The 13,190-nt window shown below is 44.3% G+C and overlaps 1 protein-coding gene across 2 annotated transcripts in view; it reads left to right on the forward strand.

The window, feature by feature from the left end:
- The first annotated feature begins 257 nt into the window (after positions 1 to 257).
- NISCH (nischarin) overlaps positions 258 to 13,190 on the forward strand; it is a 35,605-nt gene continuing 22,672 nt past the window's right edge. For both annotated transcript variants that reach the window (XM_080926278.1, XM_080926279.1), the window contains exons 1-3: positions 258 to 460; positions 2,474 to 2,557; positions 3,434 to 3,616. In XM_080926278.1, coding sequence (XP_080782404.1) covers positions 365 to 460; positions 2,474 to 2,557; positions 3,434 to 3,616 — 363 coding nt within the window. In that variant the 5' untranslated portion in view covers positions 258 to 364. The remainder of the gene's footprint in view (positions 461 to 2,473; positions 2,558 to 3,433; positions 3,617 to 13,190) is intronic.

Raw genomic sequence — 13,190 nt, forward strand, 5'->3', positions numbered from 1 at the left:
CTCTGGAAACGAAGGCCAGGCGAAGGCAGACTGACTTCGGAGAGTTCAGAAAGCCTCTGGCCTCTGCCCTTCACTGCTGTGGACCCAGCGGATAGTAACCTCAACTGCTCGAGAAGACAGAAGCTGCACAGGTATACGAAAAGCAAATTAGGTAAGACTGCGCGCGGGAGTTGCGCATGCGTGCCACTGGCTCTACTGTCAATTACGGGCGAGAGGCGGGGCGAGGACGCAAAAGGCAGAGGGGCCAAGATGGCGGCGCTGGCGCGGGCGGGGGGCAGCGGGGGCCGGGGGGCGGTGGGACGCTGACCCCGCCCCCTGCTGCTGCCACTCTGCGCCGGGCGTCGGCAGCGGTGGAGCCAGCAACATGGCGGCTGCGACACTCAGCTTCGGCCCTGAGCGAGAGGCCGAGCCTGCAAAGGAGGCGCGCGTCGTTGGTTCTGAGCTAGTGGACACGTACACGGTGTGCTGGGGGGGGACGCGGGCATCCAAAACGGGCATAGCGCCTGAAATCCGGAGTTCAAGTCGGGGGCTTTGAAGAGGGGGGGGGGTCTGGGTCGCACATTCGATGAGTGAGTGGGTGAAAGGTTCTGCGATTGCGATGAGGGAGCCCTAGAAATGGGGGATTCGGAGGAAAGGGCTGGATCGCATAGGTTCTGGAGGAGGTTCTAGGCGGGGCGCGGGGTGGGGGTGGGGGAAAGGGTGCGCGGCCAGAAAAGGAGACTTGTGTTGGAGGAATCAAAGGGTGGGGAGGAGGGGGGATGATGAAATGGAGTCCCTCTAGATCCTCCAGGCGTCGAAGGATGCCAGCCTAAGACCTTGATCGGGAGTCTGGGAGGAAGGGGATTCGGAAGGGGTGGTCTCTGGTAGATGGGGCCAAGGGAAAGGGCCGGAGATCCTCAGGTGGTGAAGGAGAGACGACGGACTCTGTTCTCCACCCCCACCAACCAAACACCAGTCGCAGTCCAGATCAGCCCTGCGAAGTGTGTGTGTGTGTGTGGGGGGGTGTTTGGAAAAATGGGCCCTCGGGGTCTGGTGAGAAAGGAATGGAGCCCAGCCGTGCAGAAAAGAGAAGTTACCTCTCGGCTGAAGTCCAGGGCCTGCAAACCTTAGGGGACTTCATGTCTTAGGAACGAGGGACAGCGAGCTTCTAACGTATCCTTGTAGGCTACGAGGAAAACTCGACAAAAAAGGAATGTAGTTATGGTGAGGGCATTAGAAACCTTTTGGATCTGGATAGGGTTGGATACTAGGCCTGTGAGCCTCGTGGGCAGGCTGCCAAGTAAAAACTTGTTCTGTAGTGGGGGCTCATCGAGCACCTCCCTGTCTCCTTGTCCTTTGTTCCCAGGAGGGTGGACAGAGGTGAGGGCCTTAGGCCTGCTTTTGCCTCACCGCATAGGCTCCCACCCTAATACCGGATCCCGAGGGCTACTTCTCTATCTAGCCCCCCCCAAGCCCCCTCAAGGAAGAGAAGCCATCACAGTGGAATTCCGACTAGTGGCTCACTTTAGAGCAACAGGCTGCCACTGTTGAGAAATGGCTGCTCCTGGGGGTCGGAGGAATCAGCCCAGTTGACTGTTTCCACTAACCTCCTTCGTGCCCCAGGCAGAGATAAGGAAGCTAGGACCGTGGGGCTTGATCTAGTTAAGGGATGAGGTCACTCACCTATGACTAGCTGCAATCAGTAGAGGCCCTTCCTATTCGAGGCTTTGTCCTTCCCCCTTACTGTCAGGAGCAAGGTGGTGATCCTAGCTGACCGTCGTCATTTGTCACTGGGTGTGATGCATTGGATGTTACCAACATACCTATCTTTCGTTTAGTGTCTGGCCTGCACGAATCCTTTTACACTTAATTGCTTTACTTGGTCCTTACGCCCACCAGGTTTTAAAATGGAGGAATTTAGGTTTCCAATGACTTACATAAGTGGCACATAAGCCACACCCAGGAAATGGGATAGCCAGATTCTGAACCCAGGTTTTCTTAACCACCAGAATTATATTGCCTTCTGTTAAGGCTGACTGAACCACTGTTGCCCCTGGAAGCATGGTGGTACGGCAGAAGTCAAAACCACAGCCAGTGGAAGAAGTTGACTGAAGACTTGCTTCTAGGGTGGAGTCAGGGTTCCTAAAAAGATGTATAGCAGGGACACTGGTCCTGCCATACTGGGCTCTGCTCTGCCTCCCTTGAAAGGGGCAGCCTGGCCTACAACACAACTTGGGTTTGGAGTTATACAGAGATAGGAGGTTAAAAAAAAAAAAGTAGGTGTGTTAGCTAGTCACTTTACCATTCCTTCCTAATAATGGAAGCCAAAGCTTTTCTCCAGACCTCACAGGCTATAGAGGAGGTGGAGGAAGGCTGGGCACACAGTGGGTGTAGAAGGCTACCTGACTCTGGCTCTTTGAAGAATGGGGACTGAGTACCTTGCAGCTCTGTGGGTTGGGGTTCTCTTGTCTCAAAAAATCATTTTTCCTTTTAGGTTTATGTCATACAGATTACTGATGGCAACCATACGTGGACGATTAAACACCGTTACAGTGATTTTTATGAACTACATGAAAAGGTAACCTGAAGAGCTGGGAACCTTTATCTCAGGGATGTGAGGCTTATGGACCAAGTCTCCATTGTGCCGCACGTTATTTTTAGGGCAAAACTGCCTCCATGTCTATTGTTTGTGAGTTTTAAAAACATTTATTTATGGCCAGGGGTAATAGTGCACACCTTTAATCCCAGCACTTAGGAAGCAGGAGGCAAAGGCATGTGAATCTCTGTGAGTTTAAGGCCAGCCTAGTCTACAGATCGAGTTTCCCAGATCAGAACCCTGTCTTATAAAAAAAAAATACTAAGTGTGTGTGTGTGTGTTTAGGTAAGAGGAAGATGCACTTTACCAGATGAACCATCTCATGAGCTCTATTACTGTAGTAAACCAGTTCCTTGATGAAGCTGGCAAAAGAACTGGTTGGTCCTAGGAGTTTAGCCCTAATATGAGACAGCCTATGGATAGTATATCTAAATTTTGATTTTAAAATTGCCATACACCTTGAATATAAGTCTCCTGAGGAGGGTACAGGTTTGAATTTATCCCACAAAACACATTTTTATTATCTCATAACAGATTGATATTGTGTTTTCCCTTTGCTTTTTTCATTCACAGTGAGAATGTCTTAAAGACACAACATAAAGTCCTTTGATTTCTAAACTTCAGGGGCCATAAGCACTACTTTTCTGAATATCCCCAAAGACTAGAGATGGCATATCTCACTTGGAATTATATTAGTATTTCCAGTACTACTTGGATTTGAAGAGACCAGATCCCAGGTGCATTAGTTGGAGCACTAATCCTGGTCCTGCTTCCAACAGGATTGAAATTGCCGGCCTGGATCTTACAGAGACACAGAACTTCTTGGTCTGTGGTTGATGTGCGTGTGTTCTCTTTCAGCTTGTTGCAGAGAGGAAAATTGACAAAGCTCTACTTCCACCCAAAAAGATAATTGGAAAGAACTCAAGAAGCTTGGTAGTGAAGAGGGAGAAAGACCTGGAGGTGTACCTCCAGACTCTCCTGGCGACCTTCCCTGATGTGGCTCCCAGAATTCTGGCCCACTTCTTGCATTTTCACCTCTATGTAAGTTCCTTTTGGTCTCTCTGCATTGCCTATGAACCCACCACCACCAGAGCTCAAGCCGTAGAGCTTGTCTTTGAGGAGACACAGAGTGGACCCTGGTCCTGAGGTTAGATGGTAAGAGGGTTAGGATCAGATGGTACAGAGCCACATTTTTGTTGCTGGGTTTTGTTAAATTGGACTGGCCATGTATTTTCTTCTACTACAGGACACTTTCCTTTGCAAAAATAGCCCGTGGTTTTTAAGGTAGATTTCCCCCAGATGGGTGAGCGTGGGTTAGACTTGTGTAACCCTGGCATATACTTATCGTTGCCATGTGAGCTCAGACTCAGCACCAACAATGAAGGTATTCATTCTGTTCTACTTTTAAGATCATTTTATTTATGCGTGAGGTATGTACATGTCGGGTCTATACCATACTCACCAGAAGAGAATGTTGGGTTCCATGGAGTTCGAGGTACAGGTGGGTACAGGACACCTAGGGAACTGAATTTGGATATGTACTCTTAACTGCTGAGCCATTTCTTCAGCCTTAGTGATTCTTGATTTAAAAATTGCCATCCTGAGACTCATGGTAAACATCCCCGCCGGCGGTGAACTGAAGCTGAAGGCACACACGTTCCTTGTATAGGAGAAGGCATCATAGACCCTGCTCTCCCTGCTGGGTAGAGAAGGTGTGCCGCTGCTGACAGAGTAAATCATGCTGAGCAGAAGTTTCGTCAGTCTGTGACTGTCCAGAGCTACAGAGCAAGACCATGTCTCAAAGATGATAGGAAGTAAAATTAATAATAATAATTTAGTTGTCAGACCTTAGGAAGGAAAGTTTAGCAAGCAGTGTGAAACAAAAATATCAAAAGCCACGAGCAATTTACTTCTGAGAGTTTATTCTAGGGAAAGAGGGCAACTATAAAAAGATACATGAGCAAAGGTAGTCATGTCAAGATTTGGAGCAAGATACTGAAGACAATACAGAGAACACTGGGAAGAAACTTCTTTTTAAAAAAAAAAAATCAAGCCAAGTTAGGTATGATGGGACACATCTACAGTTCCAGCATTTTCCAGGCTGTATGTAGTTCAAAGCCAGCTTGGGCTACACATCAAGACTTGTCTTGAAGATCCAAACAAGGCTGGGCATAGTAACATATACCCATTATCCCAGCAGGTAAAAGCAGGCAAATCTCTTTAAGTTTGAGATTTGCCAGGGCCACTTAATGAGAATCTTGTTTTCAGTCAAACAAACAGAACAACAAAAACGTGGTTAGTCCTACAACTGGACATTATATTGTTGGTATAGCTGAGGTCTCACTATTATGGGAAAATAAATATGTAAGAACAAGTCTTAGCTGTGCAGGCACACACCTTTGATCCTTGCACTGGGTAGGCAGAGGCAGGTGGATCTTTGTTCAGGGCCAACCTGGTCTACATAGAAAGTTCTAAGCCAGCTCAGGCTACACAGTGACACTATCTCAACCCCCTCTCCACCTCAACCCACAAAAGGACAGGTTGTAAAACAGTGTATAGACTAGAATTTTATAAGAAAAAGGGCCAAGGGCTGGAGAGATGGCTCAGCAGTTAAGAGCACTGACTGCTCTTCCAGAGGTCCTGAGGTCAATTCCCAGCAACCACATGGTGGTTTACAACCATCTGTAATGAAATCTGATGCCCTCTTCTGATGTGTCTGAAGACAACTACAGTGTACTTATAATAAACAAACAAACAAACAAATCTTTAAAAAGAAAAGAAAAAGGGTCACATAGGTGCCATTGTCTATGCAAAACTACATGTAGCAGTGATAACATTTAATATTTAATCATTTTCCCCTTAAATGATGAAGATGGCCTTATAGGAAGTACCTTCTTTAAAATAAATCTTTTTTGAAATTTCAAAGTAAGACTCATGGGCTTTATTTGGAGTACTAAATTGAGCATGGAGATTTGGGCTTTGCTGATGTGGCCTGTGGCCTGCCACTAAGCTGGAAAGGACCAGGCACAGTTAGATGTGGTTGTATACCAGCTCCTGTTGTAAATGGTTTTATTTTTTTCTATTTCTTTGTGTTAGAGGAATTCTCCCTTGCTATGTGAGTCAGTTAAATAAACATCACAGAACTTCCCATCTCCACACAAGAATGAAACCTGATAAACATCCGATAAGCATCTCTTTGAACGTCTGGTTTGTTGCTTAAGGTTGTGTCTTTGGGGAGAGATTTTCCTGGCTGCCTCAGGTCTGCCCAACTCTGAGCTGGAAAAGGCCTGGAATGTTCTTTTTAGTTGGACTTCCCTGCTACAGTCTGGAGCCAGCCTAACTTGTGATTCTGATTTGAAGTAACCCCCCCCCCAGCAGTTTAGACATACTTGACATTACTAATGTCAAACATACATCGGTTATATAAATCTGAGGATCTTAAGAGGAACTAAGCTGTCATTAGATTAATTCGGGGGGAGTTTCTCAGTCATGGCACTGCTGTCATTCTGAGCTGTGAGGGACTAACCTGCGCTGTTTAGTGGCACTTGGCCTCTGTCCACCTGAAGCCATTTTCCTTCCTGGTTCCATCAGCTATGATCTACTCTTTAGAGGAGACAGTGCCCGTCTTGTGGGGGTAGGTGGGAGGGGCAGGATAAAATCATCCAGTTGAAAAGCACAGGGGTTAGCTCTCCACTGAAATTTAAATTTGAACCCACACAGTGTAATAGCACTGTCAGCTTTTTTTGCAGGTGGGGGCTCTCTAGGGAATCTTTGTCTTAGTATCTTCCTCAGAGTTGGTCCTAATGTGTTATCTAATGTGTGCAGATACTGGATGAGGCAGATGAACACAGAAATCTCTTTTTGGCCATGGTGTGAACCATTTTCATTTTACTTTGTTAAGACAGGCTCTCAATAAATAGACATAGTTGGCATAAGATTTGCTCTGTAGCCCAGAGTGGCCTTGAACTTGCAGTGATCATTCTTCCTCCTGAGAACTGCAATTACAGTATATGCTGACATACCTGGCCTTTGGGGTTTTTTGTTTTGTTTTGTTTGTTTCGAGAAGGGTATCTCTGTGTAGCTCTGGCTTTCCTGGGAACTCATGCCCAGCTCCATACCTGACTTTTTTGTGTTGTTGCTGCTGTTTTCTTTTTGTTTAGGGAGTTACTTTTAGATTGAGATCATTCGTACTGTAAAGTTTACCCTCAGGACACAATTCAGTTGTTTTTAGTTGATTCACAGAGTTGTGAAATGAACACCAACTGTCTTAACTCCAGAACACTTAACCCAAGCTGAATCTAGGAGCGGTAACTGTTCCTTCCTTTCCCTACCCCTGGGAGTCACTGCCTTGCTTTCTGTCTTTTGTTTGCTCGTTCCCAGTAGTTCAGATAAGTTCATCCGAATGTAGCAACTTAATTTATTTCCAGGGTTGACTCATGTTGTAGCATTAAACTTTTAGTCCTTTTATGACTAATATATTCTTTAGTTATACATCCAGAAGCACCTTTTTATCTGTGGCTTTTAATTTCATGCTTTCTGTTGTTTGTTGGCAACTATGGCTTGAAAATGTTAAATGTAGACTTCAGAAGTTTCATTCTTCATGAGTTTGAGAGTATGTCCCATTCTGTGTGGTGTGGTAAATCATTCACAGGATTCGGCCCCTTCTCTGGTGTTTCACACGGGACATACATCACTTAGTAGCCATCTCAGTTGTCAGGTCACATGGTACAGTATCACAGTGCTGTGTCCAGGTAACTGACCGTGAAAATAGTCCAAAGCCCAGCCACACTGCTGGCCATTCAGATGTGCCAAAATAGAGCCAAGAAGTGCTTCCTGTAAATGGATGGTAAAAGAAAAAGATGCTTTGAGAGACCACATTACAAAATTTTTATTACAACATTATTTTAATAATTTTATTTAGATTATTAATGTTGGCTCTACTTTAGATCAGACTTTATTGTGCGTGTTTGTAGGAAAGAAGGCAGTATATGAACTGTGTAGTTTTGAACATCTGTGGGTTTGAGAGCATGCCCCCTGTGGGCAAGGAAGGAATGCCACACCATATTGTGTTATTCATTCACCATCCCCTTATGTAAGGTGATGAATACATTACAAAGCCCTCAGTAAAGAGCTAAAACCTAGGCTAACACTGAGCCCTACCTATGCATATACAAATCTTTACTTTTACTCATATGCAAATCCATTGTTTTTCTAACTTAGGATGGTACTTATCATGTATTCTAACTGTAGCTTTTACAGTTTAAAGTATTATAACAAAACTAGTAGGAATTCCCTCTTTAGAATTTTCCTCTTCACAAGATTTATTTTTAATGTAGATCTTAAGAACTAATTTATCTTCTTGTCAAATTACAAACTTTTCATTGTTTCTCTAAAGGGTTCACTTTAAGACTTGTCTTTGGCATATCTGAATTCCTGCATCACTACTTCTGCTTGTACAGACTATTCTAAAACCAAGTAAGAGTTACTTACACACATCTCAATACTGTGGTGGCCAAGGTGGCTGCTAATGGCTAGTATGTGATGAGTATATTGAGTAAATGTGCTGGACAAGGGCTGACTCGTGTCCAGGAATCACAGTTGGACAGCTGGAGGTTCATGCTACTCAGAATAGTGCCAATTTAAAACTTATGAATTCTACATTTCTGGCATTTTCCATTTAATAATTTGAAGCTGTAGTTGACCATGAATGACCACAAAATGAAACTGATAAAGGAACCTGGAGGAGACTACTGCCTAAGGTCTTGTGTAAGTGTATGTTTCATACTACTGGGTGTATACCCAGGGGAGGGAGGTGAGTTAGAACAATTTGATTTTTTGAGGAAGCACCAGAGTTGCTGCTCTTTTACATTCTCAGTCACAGTTCGTGGGTCCCAGTCTCCCAATTCTTACTTGGACTGGCACTTGGGTTGTCTTAGCCTATACATCAGGGTAGGGGTGATGTAGTTTGATCGAGGCTTTGGCTTGCAGTTGCACCATGACTAATGAGGTTGAGATTTTTTATATTCTTATTTGCCATCTGTACCTTTGAGAAATGGATCTAATTCCATGTCCTTGTAACTCTAGGGGTTTGTTGGTGGTGGTTTGTTTTGAGTTCTTTATGTATTCTGGATGCTAGAACTTTATCAGAAGTGTGATATCAAATAACTCATCTTGTTCCATGAAGTTTTTTTTTTTTAACCCTTTGTTCTTTTTTTCTTCTCCTTTTTTTGGGCTTGCAGATCAAATTTAGGGCTTTTTACACTCCAAACATGGAGTAGGAATGAGCTGTGCATACAGTCTTTCCCTTTATTCTGTTGTTGTTTCTTAGGACATGGTCTTTGTATAGCATAGGCTAGCTTAGAACTTATAGAACAAGCTAGCCTCAAACTCACTACCCTCCTGCCTCAGCCTCCCAGGTGCTGAGATAACATGTATCACTATACCTGGCTTCCATAACGTGATAGTTTTCTTAAGTACTGAGCCCTTGACAGTGTCCTGTGAAGTGCCCATACTTTAGGTGTTGACGAAGTTCGCCTTTTGTAGGTTTGGGTCACGTGCTTTGGGAACTGTGTCTGAGAAGCCACTGCCTACGAGTGTTGCAGGAATTTATATTTTCTCTCATGAATTTTGTTTCACATTTAGGACTTTGGTCCATTTTAAGTTCATGTTTGTGTATGGTATGAAATATGGGGGTCCATCTTGAGTCTTTCAAAGTATGAATTTTAATGACTAGGGAAAAAGCATCCTTTCTCTCCCCAGCCAACTCTGAAATGAAAGTCCAGAGGAATGGGGTAACCTTTGTTTCCTGCTCCTGGATATCTGCACTCTTGGCTTCCGAGACTCACAGTGATAGATTCCCATCCCAGAACCTCTAGAGAAGTTTTTAGACTGTAGAATCCGATCCATGGATTCTTGGCTAGGACACCTTTCAGAGCCAAGTTTGTTTCCCAGACCTGCTCATTTCAAGTTAACCCCAAGTCAGCCATTTAACTTGTCTGTACCCTGATCTGTTTTGTGAGTAGAAAATGATAAAAATCTGGGACTTTTTGACGCCTGCATGAGATTGCACGGCAAATGTCTGAGGCATAGGGTCAGGGCTCGTCACGTATCACCATACTGGGCTGTTCTGGTAGGAAAAGAGATTCAGTTCCCTTCACAAGTAATATTTATATCATTTCCTTATACTAAAGCCACTTGGCTGTAACAAAAAAAATTTTTATTTTAATTTGAAATGTGGCTGTCAACTATCTTGGTACTACTGGCTTTAGATCCATTTTATATAATTTATTTTAGGTGAAAAGGCTAAGGGTGATAACAAGTCTGTTCACTGTGTTTGGGTTTTAATCTTTTAGTCTTGGGGCTCTTTTAAAGTTTATGTAAGAGTCCTTCAGTGGGCAATCTTTGCTTAGAGTTGAGTCACATATAATGTGCTTGACTTCTACTAACACAAAATAAAAGCTGGACAAGCTCCATCAATCCTTAACATGTGTATCCAAATCACATCTGGGAGGTAACCTTGGTGGCTTGTGATTAATGCCTGGCCAATGTCCACTGACAGACACAGCATGGGTCAAGCAGAGGTGTATGGGCCTGGCTAGGTGTTGTTTTAATTTTACTTATTTCTTTTACGTGAGTGCTCTATCCACATGTACACCTGTGTGCCACAAGGGGGCATCAAACCCCATTATTGATGCTTGTGAGCCACCATGTGGTTGTTGGAAATTGAACTCTGAAAGAGTAGCCATTGCTCTTAACTGCTGAGTTATCTCTTCAGCCCCTGGCTAGGGGTTTTTAATTGAGCATTGGCATGTTATATTTGGGGATATACTTGCAGCTAGCCTCTGAGTACACATGGTGTTGATCTGAAGCCCAAAAGGGAGGTGTAGCTAAGGTAGAATGCTTATCTAGAATGGGAAAGGCCCTGGGTTCAATGGAAAGGCCCAGCACAACAGATTTTTTTTAAAGTTTTGTGTGTGTGTGTGTGTGTGTGTGTGTGTGTGTGTGAGAGAGAGAGAGAGAGAGAGAGAGAGAGAGAGAGAGAGAGAGAGAGAGAGCACAAAAGTGCCTTTTCCTCCCGAGAGTGCACACTGACAACACACAATCCTCTTCCTGTCATGGCTGATTAAGTCTGTAGCACATGTTATATTGCAGTTTTACAGTTTGTGTCACCCCAAAGCCCTTCAGGTCCCTTCAGCACAAATATAATACTCTAGGTCTCCACCCTACATGGGAGGTCATAGCTGGGCTTGGGCCACTGAGCCCCCTGCCCTGTTTCTTTCTGTACTAGAGAAAGTCTTGACTCTGGAATCCTTTGCCCACAGGTGCAGTTTGACCAAAGGAGACTAGCAGTCTAGGTTTGCAGGCTGAGGGGTTTCTACGTCAATCTGAGGAAGCCAAGTAGGAAGGGCAACAGTGTGCTCTTCCTGTGTCCCGAGTGGGGAGAGTGTTACAGTTTGCTTTTGACATTCTTCAGAAATTAAGCGCTAGCTCTTGGCCCCTCATAGCAACTCTCTGTTTTCTGGGAGCTCCAGCCCTGTCTCCTTAGCATGAGTCTGTCTCTGTTCTGTCTGAATCAACACCAGTTACGCCAAGGAGAGGGAGACTTTATTAATGACAGGGCAGCAAGGCAGGCTTCCTGTGATGCGGAGTGCATGAATGGCCTGGGGAGTAAGGGAAGTAATACTAGCAGCCCGGGGATTTCAGCAGTCAGTGATCTGACTACAGGGGGGCAGGAAGCAGAGGGCATTGTTTTCAGAAGTGCATGGGAGACTTGTTTGTGGTCAGTCCAAACTTTTCTCAGGCTGAATTCAGATCCTCACATCTGCCAGGGAAACTGATGGGCTTAGGATGTTGTAAGACTGAGATTAAGCTTCCTAGAGCCTGTAGCCTCTGCTAGCTGGCACCCTGATTCTCTGCTAGTCTTTTACATTTGACCTGTAGCCCCAATACTAACACAGCTGTGATGGATTTGTGTACACTGAGGGGTGAGGTGGCAGAGAAACAGTTATATATAAACTGAATTTCAAGCAAACTGTATAGACACAACTTTTAAAGATCATAAAAGGTCAGGAAAATATTCTTACATTCTTGGAGTAGAAGAAGAGATTCTTGCAATTACAAAGTAAAACAATTAGAGGTTAAACATAAAAATGCAAAACTCCAGTATGTTAAGAAAACTAGGCCAGAGGAAACACTTCCTGTATATAAACAACCATTAGAAGTGCTCTGATCTATCCCAGCTACTTGAGAGGCTGAGGCTGAGGATTCCGAATTTGAAACCAACCAGGTAACTTAGTGAGATTCAAAACACAAAAAGGCTGGTTGCTGCAGCCCAGTGATAGAGGCCCTCGGTTCAGTTCCCAGTATTTTATGAGAGTGGTTATGATTTGTAAGGTTATGAAGAAGACACAACAAGTACCAAGAAAAACAGGAACAGGACTCTGTTCCCTACAGCTAGGTGCTTTTAAAGTTCTATAAATACATAAATTCCATGTCTTAATGACAGCAGTGTTCCTGTGAGCTGTGAGGGTTATTTGTGCCCACCATCTGGGCTTGTTTACAAGAAGACCTGTGTACTGCCATCTGCCAATTTCATTTTTTACCTGTGGGAGGTGGGGCTAAAGGTTTTGATGGGGGGTCTACAAACCACACAATTGTTTTGTTTTAGATTTTTAGAATTTTGTGTGTATGAGTGTTTTGTTGGCATGTATGTATATATACCATGCCTGTGTCTAGTGTTTGAGGTTAGAAGAGATTCCTAAAATTGTAATATGAGCCTAAAATTGGCTCAAAACCAATGGTTGTGAGCCACCAAATAGGTCCAAACCCAAGTTCCCTAGAAGAGTAGCAGCCCATGCTGTTAACTGCTGAGCCATCTCTCAGTCCACAATGCTTTGTTTGAGTGAAGCGGCAGCTGGTTATGTCCAGGAAGGACCAAGATCGAGTGCTGGGGTATAGCATTACTGATTTATAGCCATATATAAAATTGGGGTGTCCCTAAAGGTCTCCTCTATGTTTCCTTATCTGTGTAACATGTTGCAAAGAAACAGGTCCTCTTATAGGGCAGTGGAAGAAGTCAGCCAGCCAGAACTTGCCAAGTTCATTGTCTGCTGTGAGTTAGAGCCTAGCATGTCAGCTGTTAATGTGAGAAAAGACTGGTTCTTGCCATGTCTCTTTAAAGCATTGTATCATTTGAAAAACCTACCTTTCTAGTAACCCAGGGGCTTTGTGGTACTGCTGTGAATCTGGAAGGGGTCTCACAGGAAAAAGGTGTGTCCACTCTTTTCAAAAAACATTTGACAAGAGAAGGTGGAAATTTCTTTCTCCAGAGTCTATTTAGGGAGATGCGGCTCCTCAGCCAACCCTTGGCATTAGTCAAGTTTTGCTGACTCATGGGTGCAGCACACCCACCTATGCCTCTGCAGAGCTGGGCTGCCTTTGGAGACCATTTCAATGTCCATGTCTGAAAATACTTGGTTCTGTTTTAAAGCTCCTTGCTTTGTTCTAGGTTTCTTTCATCTCTAACTTGTTCCCCATCTAGCCTCTGTGTCCTGCTAGCTGCCTGCAGGGCCATGCTGCTTGAGGATAGATAGACATGATACAACACAACACAAAA

Source organism: Micromys minutus, assembly GCF_963924665.1.
Source record: "Micromys minutus genome assembly, chromosome: 12".
NCBI classification, from domain to species: Eukaryota; Metazoa; Chordata; class Mammalia; order Rodentia; family Muridae; genus Micromys; species Micromys minutus.